General features: G+C 47.9%; 1 protein-coding gene across 13 annotated transcripts in view; it reads left to right on the forward strand.

The window, feature by feature from the left end:
- LOC139059338 (POU domain protein 2-like) overlaps nt 1-21,207 on the forward strand; it is a 582,494-nt gene that overhangs the window by 552,169 nt on the left and 9,118 nt on the right. For all 13 annotated transcript variants that reach the window (XM_070537613.1, XM_070537619.1, XM_070537621.1 and 10 more), the window contains 6 exons: nt 2,522-2,637; nt 16,349-16,600; nt 19,290-19,373; nt 19,503-19,679; nt 20,057-20,329; nt 20,842-20,965. In XM_070537613.1, the coding sequence (XP_070393714.1) occupies nt 2,522-2,637; nt 16,349-16,600; nt 19,290-19,373; nt 19,503-19,679; nt 20,057-20,329; nt 20,842-20,965 (1,026 nt within the window). The remainder of the gene's footprint in view (nt 1-2,521; nt 2,638-16,348; nt 16,601-19,289; nt 19,374-19,502; nt 19,680-20,056; nt 20,330-20,841; nt 20,966-21,207) is intronic.

A 21,207-nucleotide genomic window follows, 5' to 3' on the forward strand; every position in this document is an offset into this window, starting at 1 on the left:
TAATTTATTATATGTATGAAAGGCAGAGCTGTCGGCCTCAGCTAATACACTCGAGTCCGTCCGCTCCTGTGCGTGTGGTCCACATACATATCTCGTAACTGATTTTTCTATTGTGTATAGTGCACATGCACTCTGTGGCCAAATATGTCACCTCATGCATCCAAACTCAGAATTCGGTGCCTTCCGCGGTGGTGCCAATTGAGGGCAGTCGCAAAACACGTGCATGTTGCAGAGTCTTGAGCATTTGGCAGTCTTCACAGTTTGGCGGGAATCTGCGCACGTCGCCGTCTTATTGATTGCGCGACATTGTGTGAACTTGTCGAAAGGCTGAACAGGTTTATTTCTGTTCAGCCTTTCGTTCAGCAGCTTTCAAACTTTTCCTGCCACAGAATTGGGAACACTGAGAACACGTGACCACGACAAAGACAGGAAACAACTGAACAATATGAACACAGTGCGGTCTGCACGCGTATGCGACGTATAGGGCTGCTGTCATTTCATAGGTGGCAGAACTTGTTAATCAGCGACTTTTGCCTAAACGGCTGAGTCGGATGTAGGATTTGTGTTTATGTTCAATTTTCTGTTGCGTAAGCTTAAAAACTTTGTTGCTATGCCATTGTTTCTTGTCTGAAGTATGCGGGGCTTGTGAATTCTATTGAACAATAAAAATACTACATTATTTGAAAAGGACGAGACCGATATGTTCAATTCGTATTCAGTTTAAGCGATGTGTGTGCTTAAACTGAATGCTGAAAAAAAAAAGGAAAAGAAAACGACCGCTGGGAGGTATTCTGTAGAAGTCCACCTAGTGGACTGTCCATTTCGGCCGCTGCTCATTGGCTAGGGCCGCTCTTCTCCTCTCTCGTACAGCTGCATCCAATCAGCAGCGGCAGAAATGGACAGTCCACTAGGTGGACTCTTACAGAATACCCCCCCTGGTAATCGGGCCGTTTCGGCCAGCGACAAACCACACTCGCTAGTTTGAAGCCATCGGGACGCCCGCGGCTGCGTCGTTCGCAGAACAGCATGCATATGTTAGTCGCCGGCGCGTGCGCGTGCCCCGTGCCATACGCATTGCGTTGTGTGGCGTGCATGCACGCACGCACGCGTTACCGAACGGGCGATGCAGGCTGGCAAAGGCCGCAGCAGCGAATGGGCATGCGCAGTCTACCCTGCAGCGGGCGCGCCACTTGTACGTGCCGCTTCCTCTTCTTGCCTACATTCGAGGCCCAGGAAAGCTGAAGGGAAACACAGAGGGAATCGCATAGTGTAGTACGAAAGCCTGCATGCATAGTAGCTAGAAAAAAAAAGAAGAAAGAAAAAGAGGAAAATTGGCACGAGCTCTAATTTTAATGATACCCACCCCCCCCTCCCTCGTGACGTTCATCTTCCGGGTGCGCTGTGGCCGTGGTTGTCGTCCCCTTCCCTCTCTCGCCTTAAGTCCTTTACGCATGTGCGGTTCGGGTACGTAGATGCGCGGCGTGAGAGACTCATCTCTCTACCCCATCCCTCCTCCCGCCACTTTATATATATAGTTCTTTCTCGCATGTGCGCTATTTGTTGATGACGCCCCCTGTGCGTCTGTTCTTTTGCATTTTCGTTCTTATCGTGGCCGTCACGCTGTTTGAACGTTGCGGCAGCTGCATCACCGCGACGCGTTCGCTCGGGACGCTCTCCCTCTCCGAAGCTGGCGACCACTTTCAGAGCCGTGCACCCCCCTCCCCCCGCTAAGTCACTCACTCACTCACTCACTCACTCACTCACTCACTCACTCACTCACTCACTCACTCACTCACTCACTCACTCACTCACTCACACACACACACACACACACACACACACACACACACACACACACACACACACACACACACACACACACGCACGCACGCACACACACACACGCACATACACAGCAGGTGGTGTTTGCTGGGATAAGTATATATATATGTATATTATGCACCTCGAAAGATGTAGCCTCCGCGGAAATCTGTAACACCGTTCTGAGTGCATCTGGAAGAGGTTGATTGTGAGCGAGAGAGTAATGTATTTAATGATGGCTTGATGCCTATTGCGGAAGTGAGTAAGGAAATGAAGAACTGGTTATAAGTGTGACTCGCCGTAAAAGCTCCATATTGTGTTAACTGCGTTAAGATGTCATTGCGTTAGGCCGCGGATAACTTCAGCCCTTTGCCTTCTCACACGATTGGAGTAACCTGAAATATTAGCGCTGGGCCTTGTTTTATGTGGCACTGTTCTCGGTACAAGGAGTTGGAAACAGCAGTTTGCGTAGCAAGCTATAATAAGGAATGCCAAACGAAGTCAAATATACGTCTAATTTCCTCGGCGAGTGTGTGCTGTAAATTTTGAGCACTTTGCTTGATGGAAGGTCGGCTGGGAAGTTTTTGTCATTTGTCCAAATGCTCTCTATTGGAAGCAATGACGGTTTCAGTCGGTTAGGAGTTACCCAAAGAGCGTTCCTCTAACGTGTTCTTTCTCTTCTTTATTTTTTATTTTTTAGATCCAGGGATGAACGGTGACCTCTCGAACGACACACAAGACAGTGCAACTAGTCAAGACACGGGCGACCTGGGTCAGGATGAAGACAGTATGGACTCCGAGAAAGCCCTCAATCTCGTAAGTGAATTAGCTTGGCAGCTCTTCATTTATAATTATTTTTCCTTGTTGTTCTGCAGCTTTTTCTTTTTTTTATCTAAAAGGCGTCCGAGCTGCATGGCCCTAGCGTTTAGATTTCTTTTAGTTATTTTTAGTAGTGATTTGCCCGCATTCGTTCTATGCGTTGTGGCAGTAGTACATTTTCAGTGAAATCTCGCTGTGAATTTGTTACGCCACATGGGAAGCGAGTTGGTACGCTAGCAGTGACATGTTCTGGGTCCTCTGAAATAACAAAACGATGCTGCGTTTGACCCCATTCACCGGTCGTGCCTGCACTCTCAGCTTGAAGGGCAACTGGAAATATTTCACCGCAGCTGTGGAAGTGAGATAGTATCCTATGCGTAATATCGCCGTTCCTTCTGACGTTATTGGTGGGGCTTGCTCATCGTACGCTTTTGGGCAGGAGATCGCCACTTCTACACTTAAAGGTCACGCCGTCGGAATGCGAGAATGAGACATTTGCGTTGGGCTACGTTTTACGGATATCATTTTCCCCCCTTTACTTGTGGGCGTGTGTCTCGGTTCAGGAAGAATAAGGGGAATCGAGGGGATAGTTACAACCGCGTGAAACTAACAGGCGATGAAGTCAGGTGAATCATGGGGGAAATTAGCTTTTGTTTTAATTAAAATGTACAAATAATACGGAAGAGAGCAATTACAATGGATGAGAAGAACTTGCTGCGGGTGGAAGCAGAACCCGCATCGGCTGCATTACACGTGCAATGATCTCGTATCGATTGAGTGTGCATTTTTGTAGGTTTTCTAACACTGCGAGTGTTAGCGAGCATCGTTTATAACCACGATGGCGAATGTGGAACATTCTTTCAACCCCAAACGCCACGTCGAACGCGAACTTTAGCAGCAGGCAGCTGGCCAGTAAACCTGCTATGCTATAGCTCACGAGCCTGTGAAACTCCAGGGATAAAGGGAGCCGAGCGGCTCGTCACCCCCGCCCCCCCCACCCCGCTTCTTTTTTATATGTACTAAAATGCTCGTATTATTACGGGGTAGAATATTTATAGGGTCGCCCCGTGGTTGCCTGAAGCAGTACTATTTCCAAATATTTACCTCCTGATACATCTAGAAGCGAAGAAAATTACCTTCGTCTGGTTCTTGAAACATTATTTGTTCTTCTGCCACCTTTCACTAAAGTCATTGTTAGTTGAGCAGCCTGGCTCCAACCGAATTCAACTAGATGGCTCACGTTACCTCGTATTGAGAGTGAATGGCCGCTTTTTGGCAGGCCCTTCCCGCTCCGTTACTTTCAAGGCCGTGCAGGTGGCGCTTCGACCCTGGGGAACATGAGAAGCAGAAACTTTGTTCGCGATCACGCAGATGCCTTTCTCTGAAAGCAAGAGTAACGCCGCTTGATCGAACCAGTGCTCGTCACATTACAGCTTTGTTCGTGCATGCGCAGCAACTTTCACCGCCAACCTTCTGAAAGCGATGCTGGTTCACGCGATTTGCAGTGAGAAAGGAAGAAAGAGAGAAAATTTGGCTTGTTTAGCGTCCCTAGAACTGGACATTGGTTTACAAGGGACGCCTCGTACGGGAAAGCTCCGAATTGGATTGGTAGACGCGCAACCAAAGCGCCTGTGCACGAGCGTGTTCTTTCACTCCGCCCTCCCACGAGAGCGGGCTGGGATCGAACGCACGACCTCGCGCTCAACGTAGCGACGCCATAACCACTGAGCCACCGCTGCGGGTATACGGGAAAAGAACGGCAAGAAGCTCCTCCCACCTAAACTTTTTTGGCACTTCTTTGCGAAGAAAGCTGTTATAGCAGGGCAAAGCACATATCGAGCCGACAAGACGCGATACTATACACAGTATTCCCGGAAAACGCCGTAACCGCAGTCAGGGACCCTATAGGTTACTTCCTGCTTATCGCTTGCGCAGCGAGGGCGATGTATAGATGCCTCAATGGCACCAGGGCGAATGTGTCTGCGTGCGAAACGTATCGCACGCTGGCACCGAAATGAGAGAGATAAGAGAGAGCGATAAGAGAAAACACATCCTAGGATGATATATACGCGAATCGAGCTGACCGTGCAAGGAGACGCGGTGGATGGGCGTACTTCCGTCAACGGCGGTCGCGTTCTGCACGCGCGGGTCAGTGCATGGAACGAGGAGGGGACGCGAACTTCCTCGCGTACGGTATATTAGTATAGTAATATGCAATACTACTAGTGTGTGATATGCGAACATCGTAGTGTTGCATGGTTTTACTGACTAACCGCTCGAAAAGTCAACGCTTTCTACAGCAGATCGCGTTCATGTGAACAGCGGTAATGCGCTATAGGAAGGCGCATCACACTAATTGCGCCAGGCGAGGGTAGATTTGCGGGCGCGGGTCGACTCACGCGTGTAGCGCTAGATTCTCGCGAGAGTTAATGCTATGCGTGTCAATGGCCTCGCATCGCCTTTCCCGAATGCACTTGGAAATGCGATACGCTGCTTTCACGTACGTTTGTGTGAACGCGGCTTATATATGTCTTCTCTGGCGTGTACCGAATTAACTCTCACGTTATGAGTGGCTGTGTTGCTGTTGCGAAAGCGCGATTTACTAATAAACCTTAACGTTGGACTTTATCCTTATAGTACCCTTTCAATAATTATTTGCTTGGGAGTTAGGGGAAGAAGGACAGAGTCATTGTAGGCTAGTAATACCGGCAATAGCCACAGTGCTAGTCTTAACTAGAAATCCGCACAGTTGTTAGACGAGCGCTGTAGCACTTATCAGGCGTCATGGCTTAGCATCTTGCTTATAGTCTAATCGACGTAGTGCTATCAATTACTCCGGACTTATACAGGGTGCCCAAATTATCATGCACCAAGATTTAAAAATATGCAAATGCCACGTACCTGGACAGAACGAATGTAATGTTGTTTGCCGTCGCTTGGAGATACTCAGATTATTTTTTGCATTCCGCCTAATTGCATAACTAGTCTCAAATCAGATTCTCAAATGTTATAATTAAATGAAAATTGTTAATGAAACAATTGTGTAACAACATGAAAAACTCATGATGCAGCGTTCTGTTGCTCAATGCGTGTTACATAAAAGTGTTTTTCCGAGCGTGAAAGAAGCCCGCGAACACATGCAAAGTGACTCGAGCGGCAAGTCCGTGGTAATGTTGCGTGTATTCGCGTGCGTCTTTCACACTCGGAAAAACACCTCCATGCAGCACGTATTAAGCAACATAAAGTTGTATCGGGAGTTTTTCATGTTGCGCTACAATTTTATCATCGACACTTTTCATCCAATTCTAATGTTTGAGAAGTTGATTAATTAGTTCAGACTAATTATGTAATTAGGTGGAATGCAAAACATAATTTGAGTATCTCCAAGCGACGACAGGCAGCATTACCTTGGTTTTGTTCAGGTAGCTGTCATTTGCACATTTTTTAAATTTTGGTGCATGACAGTTGGGACACCCTGTATTTGTCCAGTTTAACTGTTCGATTCCTACATATACAGGTATACGTAGGAATCGTACTGGCACCTTTGATGCCTTGAATGCAGCATTTGCTTGCGATGACACAGTCGGCAGAAACGTTTGAGCGACTACAATCATATACCATCCGGCGGTAAAAAAAAAAAAAGAAATGAATCGCCATCTCAGCCCTGCGAAAGTGGTTGTCCAGCGAAGCTGTTGCAATAAGGCCACTACTACAACTGCCAAGGGGGGTATGCAATGCTTAATTTATATTTCGAATGCTTCTATTGAACTTGTTCTTTATTGAAACGTATGTTGTGCTGTGTGTTCTATGGGTGATTTCAATGAATGTATGCATTTGTTCGCTTCACTTTGCTCAGTGATTGTAGCCTCTGCCTTACCGGGGTATGAGGAGGAGGAGGAAAGAACTTTATTGTTTGCCCTGCGAGTTGGTGGGGAGGGCCAAAGGGCCCGCCTAGGTGACGGCCAGGAGTTCTTGGGTCCTGGCGGCATCCTCGGCCCGCTGGACGGCCCATAATTGATCTTCGAGGGCGGGGCTGAGCAGCGCGGCTTCCCAGCGCGTGCGAAGGCTGCTGCTAGAGACCGCGTTTTCTTTATTGCTATTTAGCCCTCGGCATTCCCATAATATATGCTCCAGAGTGGCTCTGGATTCACATGTTCTGCATTTGTCCGTAGGATATACATCCGGATATATGATGTGCGAGAGCGCAGGATTCGGGTACGTCCTAGTTTGTAACTGCCGCCATGCGACAGACTGCTTTTTTGTCAATTTTGCGTGAGGTCGCGGGAATATGCACCTCTGTAACCTATAATGTTTCGTAATGTCATTATATGCTGTCATTCTGTCCTCCCACTCCCACTCATTTACCGCACCGTCACGTCCGGAGGGTGTCGGGGCGACACTTGCGACTGCGGCTCGGTCCGTAAGCCCTCGAGCCGCGTCATGTGCCGCCTCGTTGTTGCCGTCCTCCGCGAGGGTGTGAGCGGGTGTCCAGGTGATATATATCTTTCTTTTGTAATTTTGCCCTCCTGCAAGAAGAATTCGTAGTGCCTCCGGGGAGATTCGGCCGTTGGCAAAGTTTCTTATTGCCGTCTGAGAGTCGCTGACTATCACGGTTGCGTTAGTCTGAGCTGCTGCGAGCGCTATGGCTACTTCTTCAGCTATCTCGTTACTTGTGGTGCGTATCGTCGCGCATGTCTTGCACCGTTTATCCCTATCGATTACGGCTGCCGTAAATCCCCGTCTGCGACTGTATCGAGCCGCGTCTACGAACACTGCGTCCTTGTCGCTGCCGAATTTCCTCTGTATTTGCATCGCTCTGTTCTTTCTTCTGTCCTCATTGTGTTCTGGGTGCATGTTCTTTGGTAAGGGAGGTATTACCAATCTTTCCTTTGTATCTCTCGGGATGTCCACCTTGACACCATGCTGTGTGTGGTAACCTATGTCTAATCTCTCTAGGATGTGTCTGCCTGCTCTAGTCTTAGAGAGGCGTTCATATTGTGCCGTACATTGCGCTTCAATGAGCTCGTCTATAGTGTTGTGTAGGCCTAATTGCAGCAACTTGTCCGTGCTGGTGCTGATCGGTAATCCTATGGCTAGTTTGTATATTTTCCGAATGAGGCATTCTAGTTTGATCTTTTCCGCGACCTGCCATTTTAAGTACGGCGCTACGTACACTATTCTACTTATTACGAAGGCCTGTATTAACCTGATGGTGTTTTCCTCTTTCATCCCGCTATGTTTATTTGTTATCCTTCTGATTAGCCTCATGATTTGCGCTACAGTTCCCTCCAGTCTTCTGAGGGTTTCTCCGTTGTTGCCCTTGGCTTCAATGAGGAGCCCCAATACCCTTATCCTATCGACCTTGGGTATGGGTTTCCCATCGGCCGTCTTTAACTGTATCTCCTCTCTATGAGCGAGCTCTTCCCTGTAGTTGCCTGGTTTGCGACCTCTGCGAGTCGGTCTGTACAGTAACAGCTCCGATTTCTCTGCCGAGCATGTTAGCCCTGTCCCCTCTAGATATTTTTCAATTGTTTCGACCGCTGTTTGAAGCGTTTGTTCTATCTGCCCGTCACTTCCGTTTCTCACCCATAGGGTAATATCGTCTGCGTATAAGGTATGATTTAGACCCTCGATTTCTTGTAGCTTGGCTGGCAGCCCGATAAGCGCCAGATTGAATAGCATCGGTGATAAGACCGAGCCCTGTGGCGTACTGCGCTGCCTATCTCGATATCCTCCGAAACTAGGTCCGCTATCGTGATCTTTGCCTTTCTGCCCGTTAGAAAATTGCGTACATAATCGTACGTGCGTTTTCCCAGTCCTAGTTCGCCTACTCTATCCAGTATCGTTGCATGTGTTACGTTATCGAAGGCCTTTTTTAGGTCCAACCCGAGAATTGCCTTTGTCGATCTGCCCGAATCGTCTATGATCTGATGTTTTAGTTGTAACAGAGCGTCCTGCGCTGAGAGGTTTCTCCTGAATCCTATCATCGTGGGCGGGAGCGCGTCGCAGTCTTCGAGGTAGGTGGTCATCCTAGCTAGGACCACGTGTTCCATGAGTTTCCCCACGCAAGAAGTGAGAGATGTGGGTCTCAAGTTCTCAATTTGCAGTCGCTTGCCCGGTTTAGGTATTAACACGATTTGTGCCGTCTTCCATTGCTGCGGAATCTGCCCTGCCTCCCAGCATTCGTTAATATATTCGGTTAACTTAGCTATAGACTCATCGTCCAAGTTCCTTAGCGTTTTATTCGTTACACCGTCTAGTCCGGGTGCCGACTTGGTATTGAGTTTCTGCAGGGCTGCCCTGACCTCTGACTCGCCGATTTTGCTGTCTAATTCGTCATTTACCTGCCCTGTGTAGTCAGGGTGTACGACGGGCAGCACTTGCGAGATGTATCTTTTCTCGATTTCCTTGAGGAAGTCCTGCTCTGTCGCTCGGTACGTTTGTATTAGCCGATTTATATTTTGCCTATGTGCCGACTTTGTCCCGTCCGGGTCTAACAAATATCGAAGGATGTTCCACGTTTTTGCCATTCCTATCTGACTGTCCATGTTGTTGCATTTTTCCTCCCACTGTTGTTTGCATAGCTGCTGGGCGTACTTTTCTATGTCCATGTTCAATTTGGCTATCTTTCTACGAAGCGTCCGGTTGTGTTTTTGTTTTTTCCATCTCCGTTGCAACCCTGCCTTAGCTTCCCACATGTGTAAAAGCTTACTGTCTACGTTCTCTAGATGCGCCTCCGGCGGGACCATTTTCGTAGCTGCCGCCACATCTCCCTTTAGTTTTTCGGTCCATTCCTCAATACCTTGTGTCGTGTCGTCGGCCTCCTCCCTTATTTTCCTGAATTTGTCCCAGTCGACAATCTTAAGTGGTCTACCCTTTGTCTTGCGCGGCCCTGCCCTTACCGTTATTTCTAGTATATTGTGATCGCTCCCAAAGTCGTGTTGCGTATTTGTCCACTGCGCGTCCCGTATGTTCTTGGTGAATGTTAGATCTGGCGTAGTATCCGCGCAAACGCTGGTACCTATTCTCGTGGCAACAGATGGGTCGGTCACGAGGGTCAGACCTTCCTGCTGCGCGTCTAGCCATAGGTTCCTGCCTTTTTGAGTTTCGATTTTGTAACCCCACGCCGCGTGTTGGGCGTTAAAATCGCCTCCGATCACTACCGCTCGGTTGTCCGCTATGGCTAGTGTTTTTTTAAAGAGCGATCGAAATTTATGGTGTCTGCACTTTGGACTGCTATAAATATTTAATACAAAGAGGCTGTCCTTCGTTTTCCGCATGGGTATGAGTTCTAATAGAATGTGATCGATTGACTTAACTTCCGTGTCGTGTTGAACGACCGAGTGATTTCGCTTTACCAACGTCGTTAGCGCCTTCGTCTCCCCTTCGGCTCTACCAAAGGACTTGTAACCCGACAATTTTGCCAGCCCATTTGTTTCCTGCATCATTATAATATCCGGGTTTTCTTTGTCTTTAAGGTGTTGTTGCAAAATGTATCGTTTTCGATCGTATCCTCTACAATTCCATTGCCAAATCGTGTATCTAGTTCGTCTGTCCATGGCGGCGTTACAGGTTCTCCAATCCCTCGGCGGGTACGGGGGGCCTAGTGTACGGCTTAATGGCCGTCTTAACCGGTCCCCCCCTACTTGTTTGCGGTCCCCATATTGCTAGTTTGGCTTCGAAGTCAGCCATCATTTGTTGCACTTGCTGTAGTATCGCCTTTCCTAGCGCCTCCATCTTTGCCTCTATCTTCGCCTCAAGCCTCACTTCCAGTTGTTCTAGTTTAGTTTCAAATTTTGTTTCGTTCTGTTTGATGCTGGTTTCGATTTTCTGTTCAAATTCCTCCTGTCTTCCTTGGAGCGTCGTGGCTGGCTTGGGTTTCTTTACTCCGGTTTCAATCGGAGCGTTCTCGGTCTTACGTTTAATGGCGGTGAGGGCTACATCCTCCTCCATTGCTGTCTCTTTTTCCTCCCTTATAACTCGCGAGCTTTCCTCGTTGCGTGGCACTTTCCCGCTCCTCAAACGGTCGTTCTCTTGCCTGAGTTTTTTAATTTCATCCATGAACGCAACATTGCTCTGCCTGATTTGCGCCAATTCTTTCTCTAGCGTCTTAACTCTATTTCGAAAAGCAGCCTCTGCCTCCGCACGCGCCCCGGAAGCCGCGTCCGCCCAGCTCACCTGTAAGGGTCCTGCCGCGTCGTTGACGTTGCTCTTTCCTTTTGGGCTCTGCGATCTTCCTCCCCCCTGTGCTCTGGTAGATTCGGTATTACTGGTCTTGGGTCTGGATCTCGATCTGGACCGCGATCTCGATCTGGTTCTATTCGACGTCGAGCGGCCCCTTTCCCTTGCCTGCAGCTTGGGGAAATCTTCTAGTCCAGATCCGTCCTTTGTCCGATATTCCGACCGCTGTCTCCAGTCTTCCCGTCCTGGCCTGTACAGTCTTTCAGCTTCCCTTTCGTGGTACATCGTTTCTTCTTCCTCTCGTCTGACTCGCTCCCAGCGGCGCCTCTTTACCAAATACGGTAACTTGTATCTGGCATTACATCGGCGATCCGCCGTAGGATGGTCTTTGCCGCAGAGCTGGCACTTCGCTTCGCACTCGTGGTCCTGTGGCGGGTTCTCCAAGCCGCAGCCTCTGCATATCCTGCTGTTCGGGTTCGGGCAGACATCGGCTCTGTGACCAAGGCGTCCGCACTGGTAGCATATGTCTATTTGCTTCCGGTATAGTGAACACTTGACCAGTGCTCTTCCGTATCTCACGTAGTTTGGGACGTGATGCCCGTCGAAAAGGATGATGACATTCGTGGTGTTTCCCATCCTTTTGGCCATGAGGACCGTCGGATTCTTTGGTGTTACAAGCATCTCCACTATTTCTCTAGGAGACACCTCGTGCGTTACTCCTCTTATCACTCCCTTAGAAGTATCCTCCGGAGCCGACTCGTACGCGTTGGCTTCGAACTCCTTGTCTCCCATCCTCAGTCGAGTGATAGTCCTGTATTTTTCGGCGCGCTCCTCCGATGGCGTGCTGATCACTAGAATGTTCTGTTTGTAGTTGGCACACACCGTGTCATCTTCCGATTCCTTTCTGGGGATTCCCGCGGCGTTGGCGACGCAGCATTCTAGGCGATTGATCCCATAGTCGGTGACGTTGAAGCTGTCACGTGGGCGCACTATTATCTTGTACTCCGCCTTCGGCAAACTGGGCATCCTGCTTGCCGCCATGATTTGTCTTGCTTTTTGTCCCTTGTTCCACCTATTACTGAATGCGTTCTCGCTGGAGAAGCGCGCTGCCTGATCCTGGGTTCCGTGGGATTTTTTCCGCTCACTGGCACATCCTCCTCTCTTCACAACACGCCAACCTGCTTCGTCCTCATACTCTTCTCTCGGTATATCATCCCCTTCGACGCGCACCGTTGCCATCTTGCAGCTCTAACCCGAAAAGAGGCGGGGCTCCAGCCACCGGGGCTCCAGCCACCAGCTTCGTTGGGTTAGGCTTAGCGGCCGTGTAGGCGTGGCGCTATATAAAGTGGTCGATGTGCCGAAAATAAACGGTCCACCTACTTGAGAATGATATCAGGGTGGTCCGTGGAACTTGCACTTCCTTCTCGATAATAAGGCGTCGGTGAATTCTTCGAATGTACGCCGAGAATCATTCAAAATCTGCGGAGCCGACGCGACACAGATCCGCACTTTGCGTCTTCTTCTTCTTCTACCGGGGTATGAGCCATAGAATATTTTACTTGATTACAGGGATATGAGCCATTGATGATGATGATGGTGATAATAATAATAATAATAATAATAATAATAATAATAATAATAATAATAATAATAATAATATACGCTTGTTTTGAGCTTGTTCGTTATTGAAACGTACGCTGTTCGCTTCACTTTGCTGAGTGCTTGTAGTCTGTGCATTACGAGTGGAATGGTTCGTTACATTTTTGCTTACTGGGGAGAGGGGGGGCGGGGGGGGGGGCTTCAGCCATTGCAAATAATGATTTCTGCTCATGCATGTACGGACACGAAAAATGCCGACCACCGAGTGTGGCAAGAGCTTTGCTGTAAAAACATGACCTTTCGTCTGGGCCTGTATATAGTTGGTTGCGTTGCAGTTTTGAGGAAAGAAGAAACATGTAAGTCGCCATGGGGGGCTCCAGATGAGGGCTGTTCCTCCTCGCTAATGCCAGCGGAAATGATTGCTTTTTTTTTTGTCATTCTTTCTTTGTAGCTGATTTCTCTGTTTCATAATGGTTCAGCACTCCGTTTTGAAGTGACAGACCAGAAATGGAAAGAAATGCGCTGCGCAGTGAGCCTGCATATGCACATTATTTCAAACGAGCCAACTTGTAGCTAACGGTTTTGGAATTTTCCATTCCGGCAACGTCATTTGGCGTCGTCTGCATTCGAGCTCATTATTATCCATCCGCGGTTAGCATATCGCAGGCCTTCCACGCTCCGGACCGCATGTGTGCGCGCCTGCTGTTGTGGGACAAATGAGCAAAACAATGCGGCTGTACTTTACTGCGAACGTGCGTCGCCTCTGGCTATAGGCAATATCTTCTACGTCCGACTCCGTCATGTCGTGTTTTTTTCATTCGCTTTCGGGAGTAATTCATCTTATTTTTTCTTTCGTGACTGCGCCGCTCGCAAACGAGTGTTTTCCCTTTCGCGGCGTTTCGAATCGCTGCGCCTCGTCTGTAAACATTCCACGATATAATTGCATGTCACACCACGCCAGGATTGAAATGTTTGAATTCAGGCCACATCATCTTCCCCCGAAATGAACTCACGCCGTGTGGGGCGAGCTCAGTTTCGAATGCGCCGGGCGACGCAAATCCGGTGTCACCGCTTTGACTTGGCCCCATCCCGGGAAAAAGAGAGAACTAAACAAAACGGGAAAACGCAATTACCGCTCGATTAAGCTCATCACTTGGTCGGGCTTGTATGCGCGGCGTTTGCGGCGAGTGAGCACGTTTACGGGCAACGATGATTCAGCGCGAGTTTGGCGCTTCGCGTCGTTTTTTCCTCCTGGGTTGCGCTTTGTTTGGAGTGCCGCTCCCGAGAGAGCCAGTGTGGTTTGTTTTGGGAAACGGTTGTTAACCCAAACTCGCTCCGTTCGCGCACCGCGTTGGATCTGGCGCCAACCTTTGCGCCACTTGTGATGCTGTGATGCCGCACCGAAAGGTATGATTTGCTGTTCCACGTGTAGCCGTGCTTTGGCGCGTGTACCATGGATACACGGGGTTCTTACGTGTTTCCACAAACGCTGAGGCATAATGCAGTTTTCTTTCGATGGGCTGTTGTACCTTTCAGCGCGCGCACTTGCACCATGGCCTGGCTTCATGTTTCTGCTTTTAATGTTTGCGTTTACGAACAACATGCGCATGCAAAACAAAAGTGGGTTGCGTTTTCCGCGTAATGAACGCACACAGATGGGCGTTGTGTGCGTGTGGGCGTTGGTGTATGTGTGGGTGGGGATGGGCGAGGGAAGCGTGCGTATGTGACCTATATAGCGAACGTGTTCGCGATAACGAAAGGATTGTATTGCGCTTTTTTTTTTTTCACAATAGGAGCCTATCGACGCTCCAATTTATTTCTCGATTCTATGGTGCCTTGCATTGCATATTTTGTCACTTGTGCGAAGCTTTTTACCCGTCGACAAATTTACCCACGCCTAGTGTGGAATATTTTAGCGTAGCATTAGCATGTATAGTTACATTTTCCGCTACCGATGCCTCTTGCGGCAGCGGCGTTTTCCCGGCTTTGCTGCGCATGTGCGGTTGATGGGGATGCGGTAACGGTAGAACAGTAATGTTATGGTAAAATGCTGCTGACGCTCTGTTCGAGCAGCCCAGGGTTTTTGCACGACCCCTTGAGGAATAAATTTACTCCGCGCGTTTCTTTGGACGGTCGGTGCGATGGATTTCTGGCGCAGAGGGTGAATTAATGACGCCGATAGCTCTTACACGTCTATTTGGAGCCTAGTGGGGAAATTATACAAACAATTAGAGTGCATTCCTGTCTCGATATCTGGAGCTCGTAAGACACCCCCGCGCGTCGCCGGCTTGTGCGCGCCGTTGCGCCTTCAGTGCTCGCTATTGGCCCAGTGCCGGAAATCTTGTGCTTTCAAGGATTAGTCGAAAGACAGGATAAAACACTGCAACGAGCCTCTGTATTGGTGGAACGCCCAGAGCCCAAACGCCATAGCGATTCTCCTATCAACCCTCCTTCCTTCGTTCGTTCGTTCGAAGTACTTCTGGTAAACGAAGGCGTTGTAGAAATGAGTGGGAAACGACGATTCATTGCGAACTAAAAAAAAAATGTCAGTAAAGCAATACATAACATAACACTACTCAGAAAAGGCATGGTAAATTGCAGTCTTAAAAGTTTTGCTGTCGGTGACAGCGGCAACGGAGGCGGTTTCATTCAAGGATTGTTTTACGACACACTCACTTGATAGTCCGAAAAAAAATAAAATGTCGGGTGCAGACAGTACAAGAAAGAGAGACGGAGAGAGAAAGAGAGTCTTTTGACGCGTTTTTAAGTCAATAAGCAACTTCTATCGCCGCTATTTCACAGTGTCGGCCACATACCCATACTGAGAGATTAGCCAAAAAAGGGAACACACCCGCTAGCACATACCGAGTGGCTAAATCATAGAAAACAAATCAAGGACGCCGTTCAATATAGTGCGCTATTTTGTTAAGAGCTGTGTGTGCTTTAGCGATGCCTATGTGCCGACATTGTTCGTGCATGCTTTATGTAGGATTTTTTCTATAATTATTATTACGACAGAACAGAGTTTCGCCTACTCGCACTATACTTTGGCGGTCAGCATACATGGTTTATACGACGAGCCTGTTTTGGTGGTGCTAGCATTCGGAGCACATGTAAGCTTCGTAAATTTATCCACAAATGTATCCGGCGAGTAAACGGCCGCGAACGCCTAGAGGGTTAGAAGAGATGAAGAAAGCTTCGCTTTAATGAGCTTATCGTATGCCGCAAACTCATGTACCCTCCGTACATCGAGCGCAGTATAGTGTCTCCATTGTTTTAAATAAATGCGAGACGTAGAAATTATGCCGCTAAGCATGCCTCCAAACCAACTTGAAATAAATCTGTTGCGCAAGCAAAATTCCATGTGACGTTCTGACGTTTCTGCTGCATGCAGCTGTCGCTTTGAGTATCCTGCGGATTGCGCTCAACTGGCGCTGTCTTCTCTCACATTGGCATTTATGTAATAACTTTTGTGACGCATATTTTCCTCGCTGTATAGTTTTATTTTTTTTTCGCTCCTACGCGAAATGCCGAAGCCGACATAGCGTGTCGCTTCGAGCTTCTCCATTTGTTTTTCCAATCAAGCCAACGTTGGTGGTGTGCCCACTGTCGAAGGACCTTAAATTCTTTGTTTTCTGGTAACGGATCTTGTAAAAAAAAAAAAGTCAAAACCTCAGGGCACACTATTTCATACTTGTGAACACTTAGGAATCATGTAGGCCTGTGCTATCGCGTGTTCTACGACGTCATATGTACCCGCCGCGGTAGTTGCCGGTGCCCGCGCCCCCTCTTTCCACTACGGCGTATTTTATAGCTGTGTGTTTGATATATTGCTTCAAGCGTAGGCAACTTAGCTGCAACCGGTGGTGGGGGGTATAGTGTCGATCTGCGCTAAACACGTTCGTCCTCGCGCGCGTTTTTCCGCCAGATCAAGAAGTCGGCGCGGTCGGGCCTCTTCCACGAGATGGACGACGAGCAGCTGGAAGCGAAGGTGGCGCCGGGCAGCGGCGGCGGCAAGGCGTCGGCGGCGGCGGCCAACGGCCAGGCGGGACCCATGGCCGGCATGCTGGCGGCGGCCTCGACTCCGACGCCCGCCGTGCCCCCGTCCGCGCTCGTGACCACCACGGCGGCCGCGGCCCTGGCCGCGGCGGCCGCCGCCGGACAGCTCTCGCTCAACCAGGTATGTCGCACGTCGCGCCGACCGAGTGCCAGTTCGAGCAGGTTGGTGCCTGTACATGTGCTCGGGCGAAGAGACGGCGCTTCTAATATAGGTCCACGTGCGAGACGACACACACCAGGTGGCGCTGAGACCTGCGAGATCGGGACGCCTTAGAACAGGCACCTATAAAGCGAGATATAAGAAGGAAAAAGAAGCATGTGCTTGCTGCGGTAAAGCTAGGGAAACGACGGAGCCTGTTTTATTAGAATGTGAAGACATCTGCCCTGCGGTCGATTTAGGCACAGCTGGCCTCCTTGAAGACCTGGGTTCAGCGAGAGCAGGGGAAAAGTAAGCATGTCCGCAATAGAGATTAGTAAGAGGCGATTGGAGGATTGGTGGAACAAAAGTAGGGAAATGAGAAAAAAACGGAGACTTACAAAAGCAAAGTTCACAATAGGGGGTCAGGAAATTTGGTTGTGGGAGTTCATCATGTTTTTTTTTTCTTTTTTTAACCTAGGTAGGACATTAGGCAGTATAATAGCAAGAGCTTGGTGGCGGAACCCACCGCCCCGTTCCAAAGTGGACACTCATAACATCCATCCATCCAGCAAGCCTTAGATATTTTTGCTCAAAAAAGGAGTTCTCATACCTAAAGTGTGATATGTAAATTTTTTTTTCTTCAGCTGCACCAGGTGATGCCCGCATATAACAAGGTGATCATCTTTAAGTTTTACGGAATGCTTAAGATACCCTGTTGCTGATAACGTAAGTCTAGTCCTTGAGGTGGATAGTTCGGAGAGGCGGACATTACTTGTACGCGAAATCAAAACACATATTCAACTAATTAACACGACAATCACTAATTATCTTCTGAATGAATTAGTTTACGGCACATATTGCAATTTATGAATTGTAGCCGGTGAGCTTGCAAGGCGTACCACTTGAGATGAATTTCTAGAATGACGCCAGCTTGGAGATATGTGTCGTTACACTCGCCGGTCAAGATATACTGTTGTTCCACTTACTTTTATTTATTTATTTATTTATTTATTTATTTATTTATTTATTTATTTATTTATTACATATGAGAAAAAGAACGAATACAAAAGCAATGCAACTTACGCAATGGTCAGAAAAAATCAAAGCGACAACTAAATAAGATTAATTGAAAATACACTGAAGGAATATAACTTGACATACATAAAAACAGTATCATATGGGGCTCAAGGCGTCAGAATAAAGGCACTATGCACATACGAGCACTTGCAACCGTTCTCGCGAGAAACAAAGGCAACAACTACCAGAGGTGTATTGATAAACGAGCGAACTTTGCAGAATACTGAAAATAGTACATAAGGAAGATATGAAATGTATCAAACCGAATTCACGTGTAAAAAATAAAATAAAACAAAGTAGTAACGAGGTTTGCCAACATAGCGATACCGTTGACATTAAAGACACATGTGTTCAATGGAATCAATGCTTATCAATTGCAACAATGGCAGGCTGTTCCAATCTGTTATAGTGCGCGGCAAGAAATAATAAATAAGAGAGGTCAGTTCAGGTGTTATAAGGTGTTATAAGAATCAGCGTGACGATGCTGTGTTCGACGCACTGTAAGTGGTTTAACATAAGCCTGTGGGTGGAGGGATAAATTGTTGTTATCAAGCAAAAAAGAAATTTCAGTCTTTGTATTTTCCTGCATAGCTGTGGCGTATGAATATTATGTCGATTCATTAGGCTAGTAAGATAGTCATTTAGTCTATATTTAGAAAAAATAAACCTGACAGCCTTACGTTGGATCATCTCTAAAGTGTTAATATTAGCTTTCTTATAGGGATCCCAAAAAATGCATGCATAGGGATCCCAAAAAATGCATGCATATTCTAATTTCAGTTGGATGAGTGAAGTGTAAGCCAGTAATCTAGTACCAGAGGGAGTGTGCTTTAGTTTGTGCCTGAGGAGACAAAGCTTCTTGAAAGACGAGTTACGTACTTTAGAAGTGTAGCTATTCCAGCTGTTTTAACAAAACACTCTTTTATTTGGTTTGCCCATGTTGTTCGTCCCACACTTCGGGAAATAATATCTCGAAACTGGTGTCATGCTAGAAATTCATTTCAATCGTACACGTCTTTCAAGCTCACCGGCAACAATTCGCAAATCGGAATATGTGCCGTAAATCAATTAAGAAGGTAATTAGTGACCTTTTGTTCATTAATCGAATATGGGTTTACATTTCTTGCGCTAGTAATGTCTGCCTCTACGAACAATATAGCTCAAGGGCAAGAATTATGCTATCTACCACAGGCAATTTTCAGAAAATTTCATAAAGCTTAAAAATGATCATCGGCACGATGAATAAATGCTAAGGTTGCTAATCAGCGCTCATGCGTGTCGTCTCCTCCTGTCATGAGCCGCTTTTCCTTTGCCAAGATATGCCGGATCTCTAAGCGGTGCCTTCCACTTTCGTCGCTTCTGTCGATTAAACGCGCGCGCTTTGCTGGTCTCGCCCCTTCATCATTTCATTACTTCTCCTATAATGTAAACTACTCTGCATCTTATAAGAGCACTCCAAGAAGCAACGATGGCACCTCAATAGTGCATGCTTGAGCATTGAGATTAGTGATTTGAATGCGAAATGTCCCTGTTAGTATTTCTGTTTTTTTTTAACCACAGGCTCACTAGACCTCTGTTTCACTTACCTTTGCAGCTGATGGTAGCTGGAGCTCAGGGCCAACAGTCGAACCTTTTAATGCAGGCCGGATTGGCTCAGCAGTTGCAGCACGTAGGCAAGGTGAGGATGCTTGCTGAATTTTCGTTGTAGTGTATAAAAGCTAGAACACCTGCTGCCTGCGTCTGCTTTTGTTTGGAACTGGTGCCTGCCCTAAAGACTCAGCAATCCATTTTTGCTCCCCCATCGCAGTTGCCAACGGCTTCAGGTCTTCCTGGACTTCCTGTCAGTAGCCAGGACCTCCAGCAGCTACAACAGCAGCTCCAGCAGCATCAGCAAAATCTTCAGAATCAAATGGGCCAGTTTGTGTTTTTGCAGCCGGGACAGCTGCCACCAAATGTACAAGCGCAACTCTTTCTGCAGAACCAGGTATGAGTCCCGTATTGGCGTTTATCTTACGTGATACGTTCGGGCATGGCAAACATTAGAGTGCATGAACTGCAGTGACCGTCCCATGACAGTGACTACACTGGCATATTCTGGGTCTTACCTTCTCTCACCAATTACTTCGTGAGAGGGCACTCCAGGCAAAGTGTGTATAAACTTAATAATTCTATTCTCATCTCATACATCGTAATCTATCTATCTATGTGTCTGTCTGTCCGCCCGTCTGTCCATACGTCTGTCTGTCTGTCTGCGTTTCACCTGTAAGTAAACTAGAAACTGCAATTGGCCCGTGGCTAGAGCTTCCTTCAAGCGAGTCTGGCTTTGGACAAGGCTGATCTCCCAGGAACGCTGCTGTGCAGGGTCTCCTCCAGCAGGGCCTGATGCAGCAGAGCCTGCAGAACCTGCAGCTGCAGGCCAGCCAGGCGCTGCCCCCTGGGGTGCTTTCGTCGCAAGCGGCAGCCACCGTGGCGGCTGCCGCTGCCGCTGCCGCTCAGCAACAGTTGCACCAGCTCCAGCAGCAACACCACCACCAGCAACAACAGCGGCAGCAGCAGCAACAGCAACAGGAGCACCAGGGGCACAACCGGGCATTGCACCAGTCGCCACACAATATGGCTCACATTCAGCACAAGGTTGGTGGCGCCAGCCCTTTTGAACAGCGTGATCTAATTCGTTGTCCAAGCAACATTCCTCGAGAGCTGTAAACACAAGTAACTGAAGCAGCGTCGTCAGGAACCTTTTGACTTTGTATGCAAAAAGAAAGGGTAATGAAAGGCTGCGTTACATGTTTTTATGCATTTGCAATGGGAGGAAATGATGTCAAGTGGCCATTCATCAGGTCTCAAGAGAACCACATAGCCACCTGTGAACATCTATCACTCTATCTGCTGATAGCGCGGCATTCCACTTCTTTAAATTGAGGACCATAGTAGTCACTTGATGAATTTGTGCTCTACTTAACGCAGTTATTATAAGGTTTCTGCATCAACCAATTAGTGTGCGCGCGTGATTGCACCACAGGAGTTGGCTTACCTTATTATGCCATTTACGCGCCTAGAGTCATACTGTTTCACTGTCAGATGCAGCACTGCTATCTCGAGAGATTTATCGTCAGATTCTGCACGCCCTTCTTTTTGTACCGCAGCAAGCGCCGACAGGTCCTCACCAAGTCAAATCGAGACCAGCGGAGCCAAGTCCAGAGGAAATGACGGACTTGGAAGAGCTCGAGCAGTTTGCCAAAACGTTCAAGCAAAGGCGGATCAAGCTCGGTACGTCATGTCTAAAACAAGAACATCATTATAGCAAGTTTTGAAGTGCTAGATTTATGATCTTCTGGTTACTACTGCAGCAGTTATAAATTTTACAATCTCTCATCCTTATTTTGTTTTTGTGCGCCACCGTTATCGCTAGTAATCTCTATGATGCTGCACAAAGCGCCGAGGAGCAGGGTCCGGCATTGGTAGCAACGGCCACTTTGGCCTAAATGTTGTGTCCCTGCCCTGGCACGTGC

The sequence above is a fragment of the Dermacentor albipictus genome, chromosome 4 (genome assembly GCF_038994185.2).
Source record: "Dermacentor albipictus isolate Rhodes 1998 colony chromosome 4, USDA_Dalb.pri_finalv2, whole genome shotgun sequence".
Classification (NCBI taxonomy): domain Eukaryota; kingdom Metazoa; phylum Arthropoda; class Arachnida; order Ixodida; family Ixodidae; genus Dermacentor; species Dermacentor albipictus.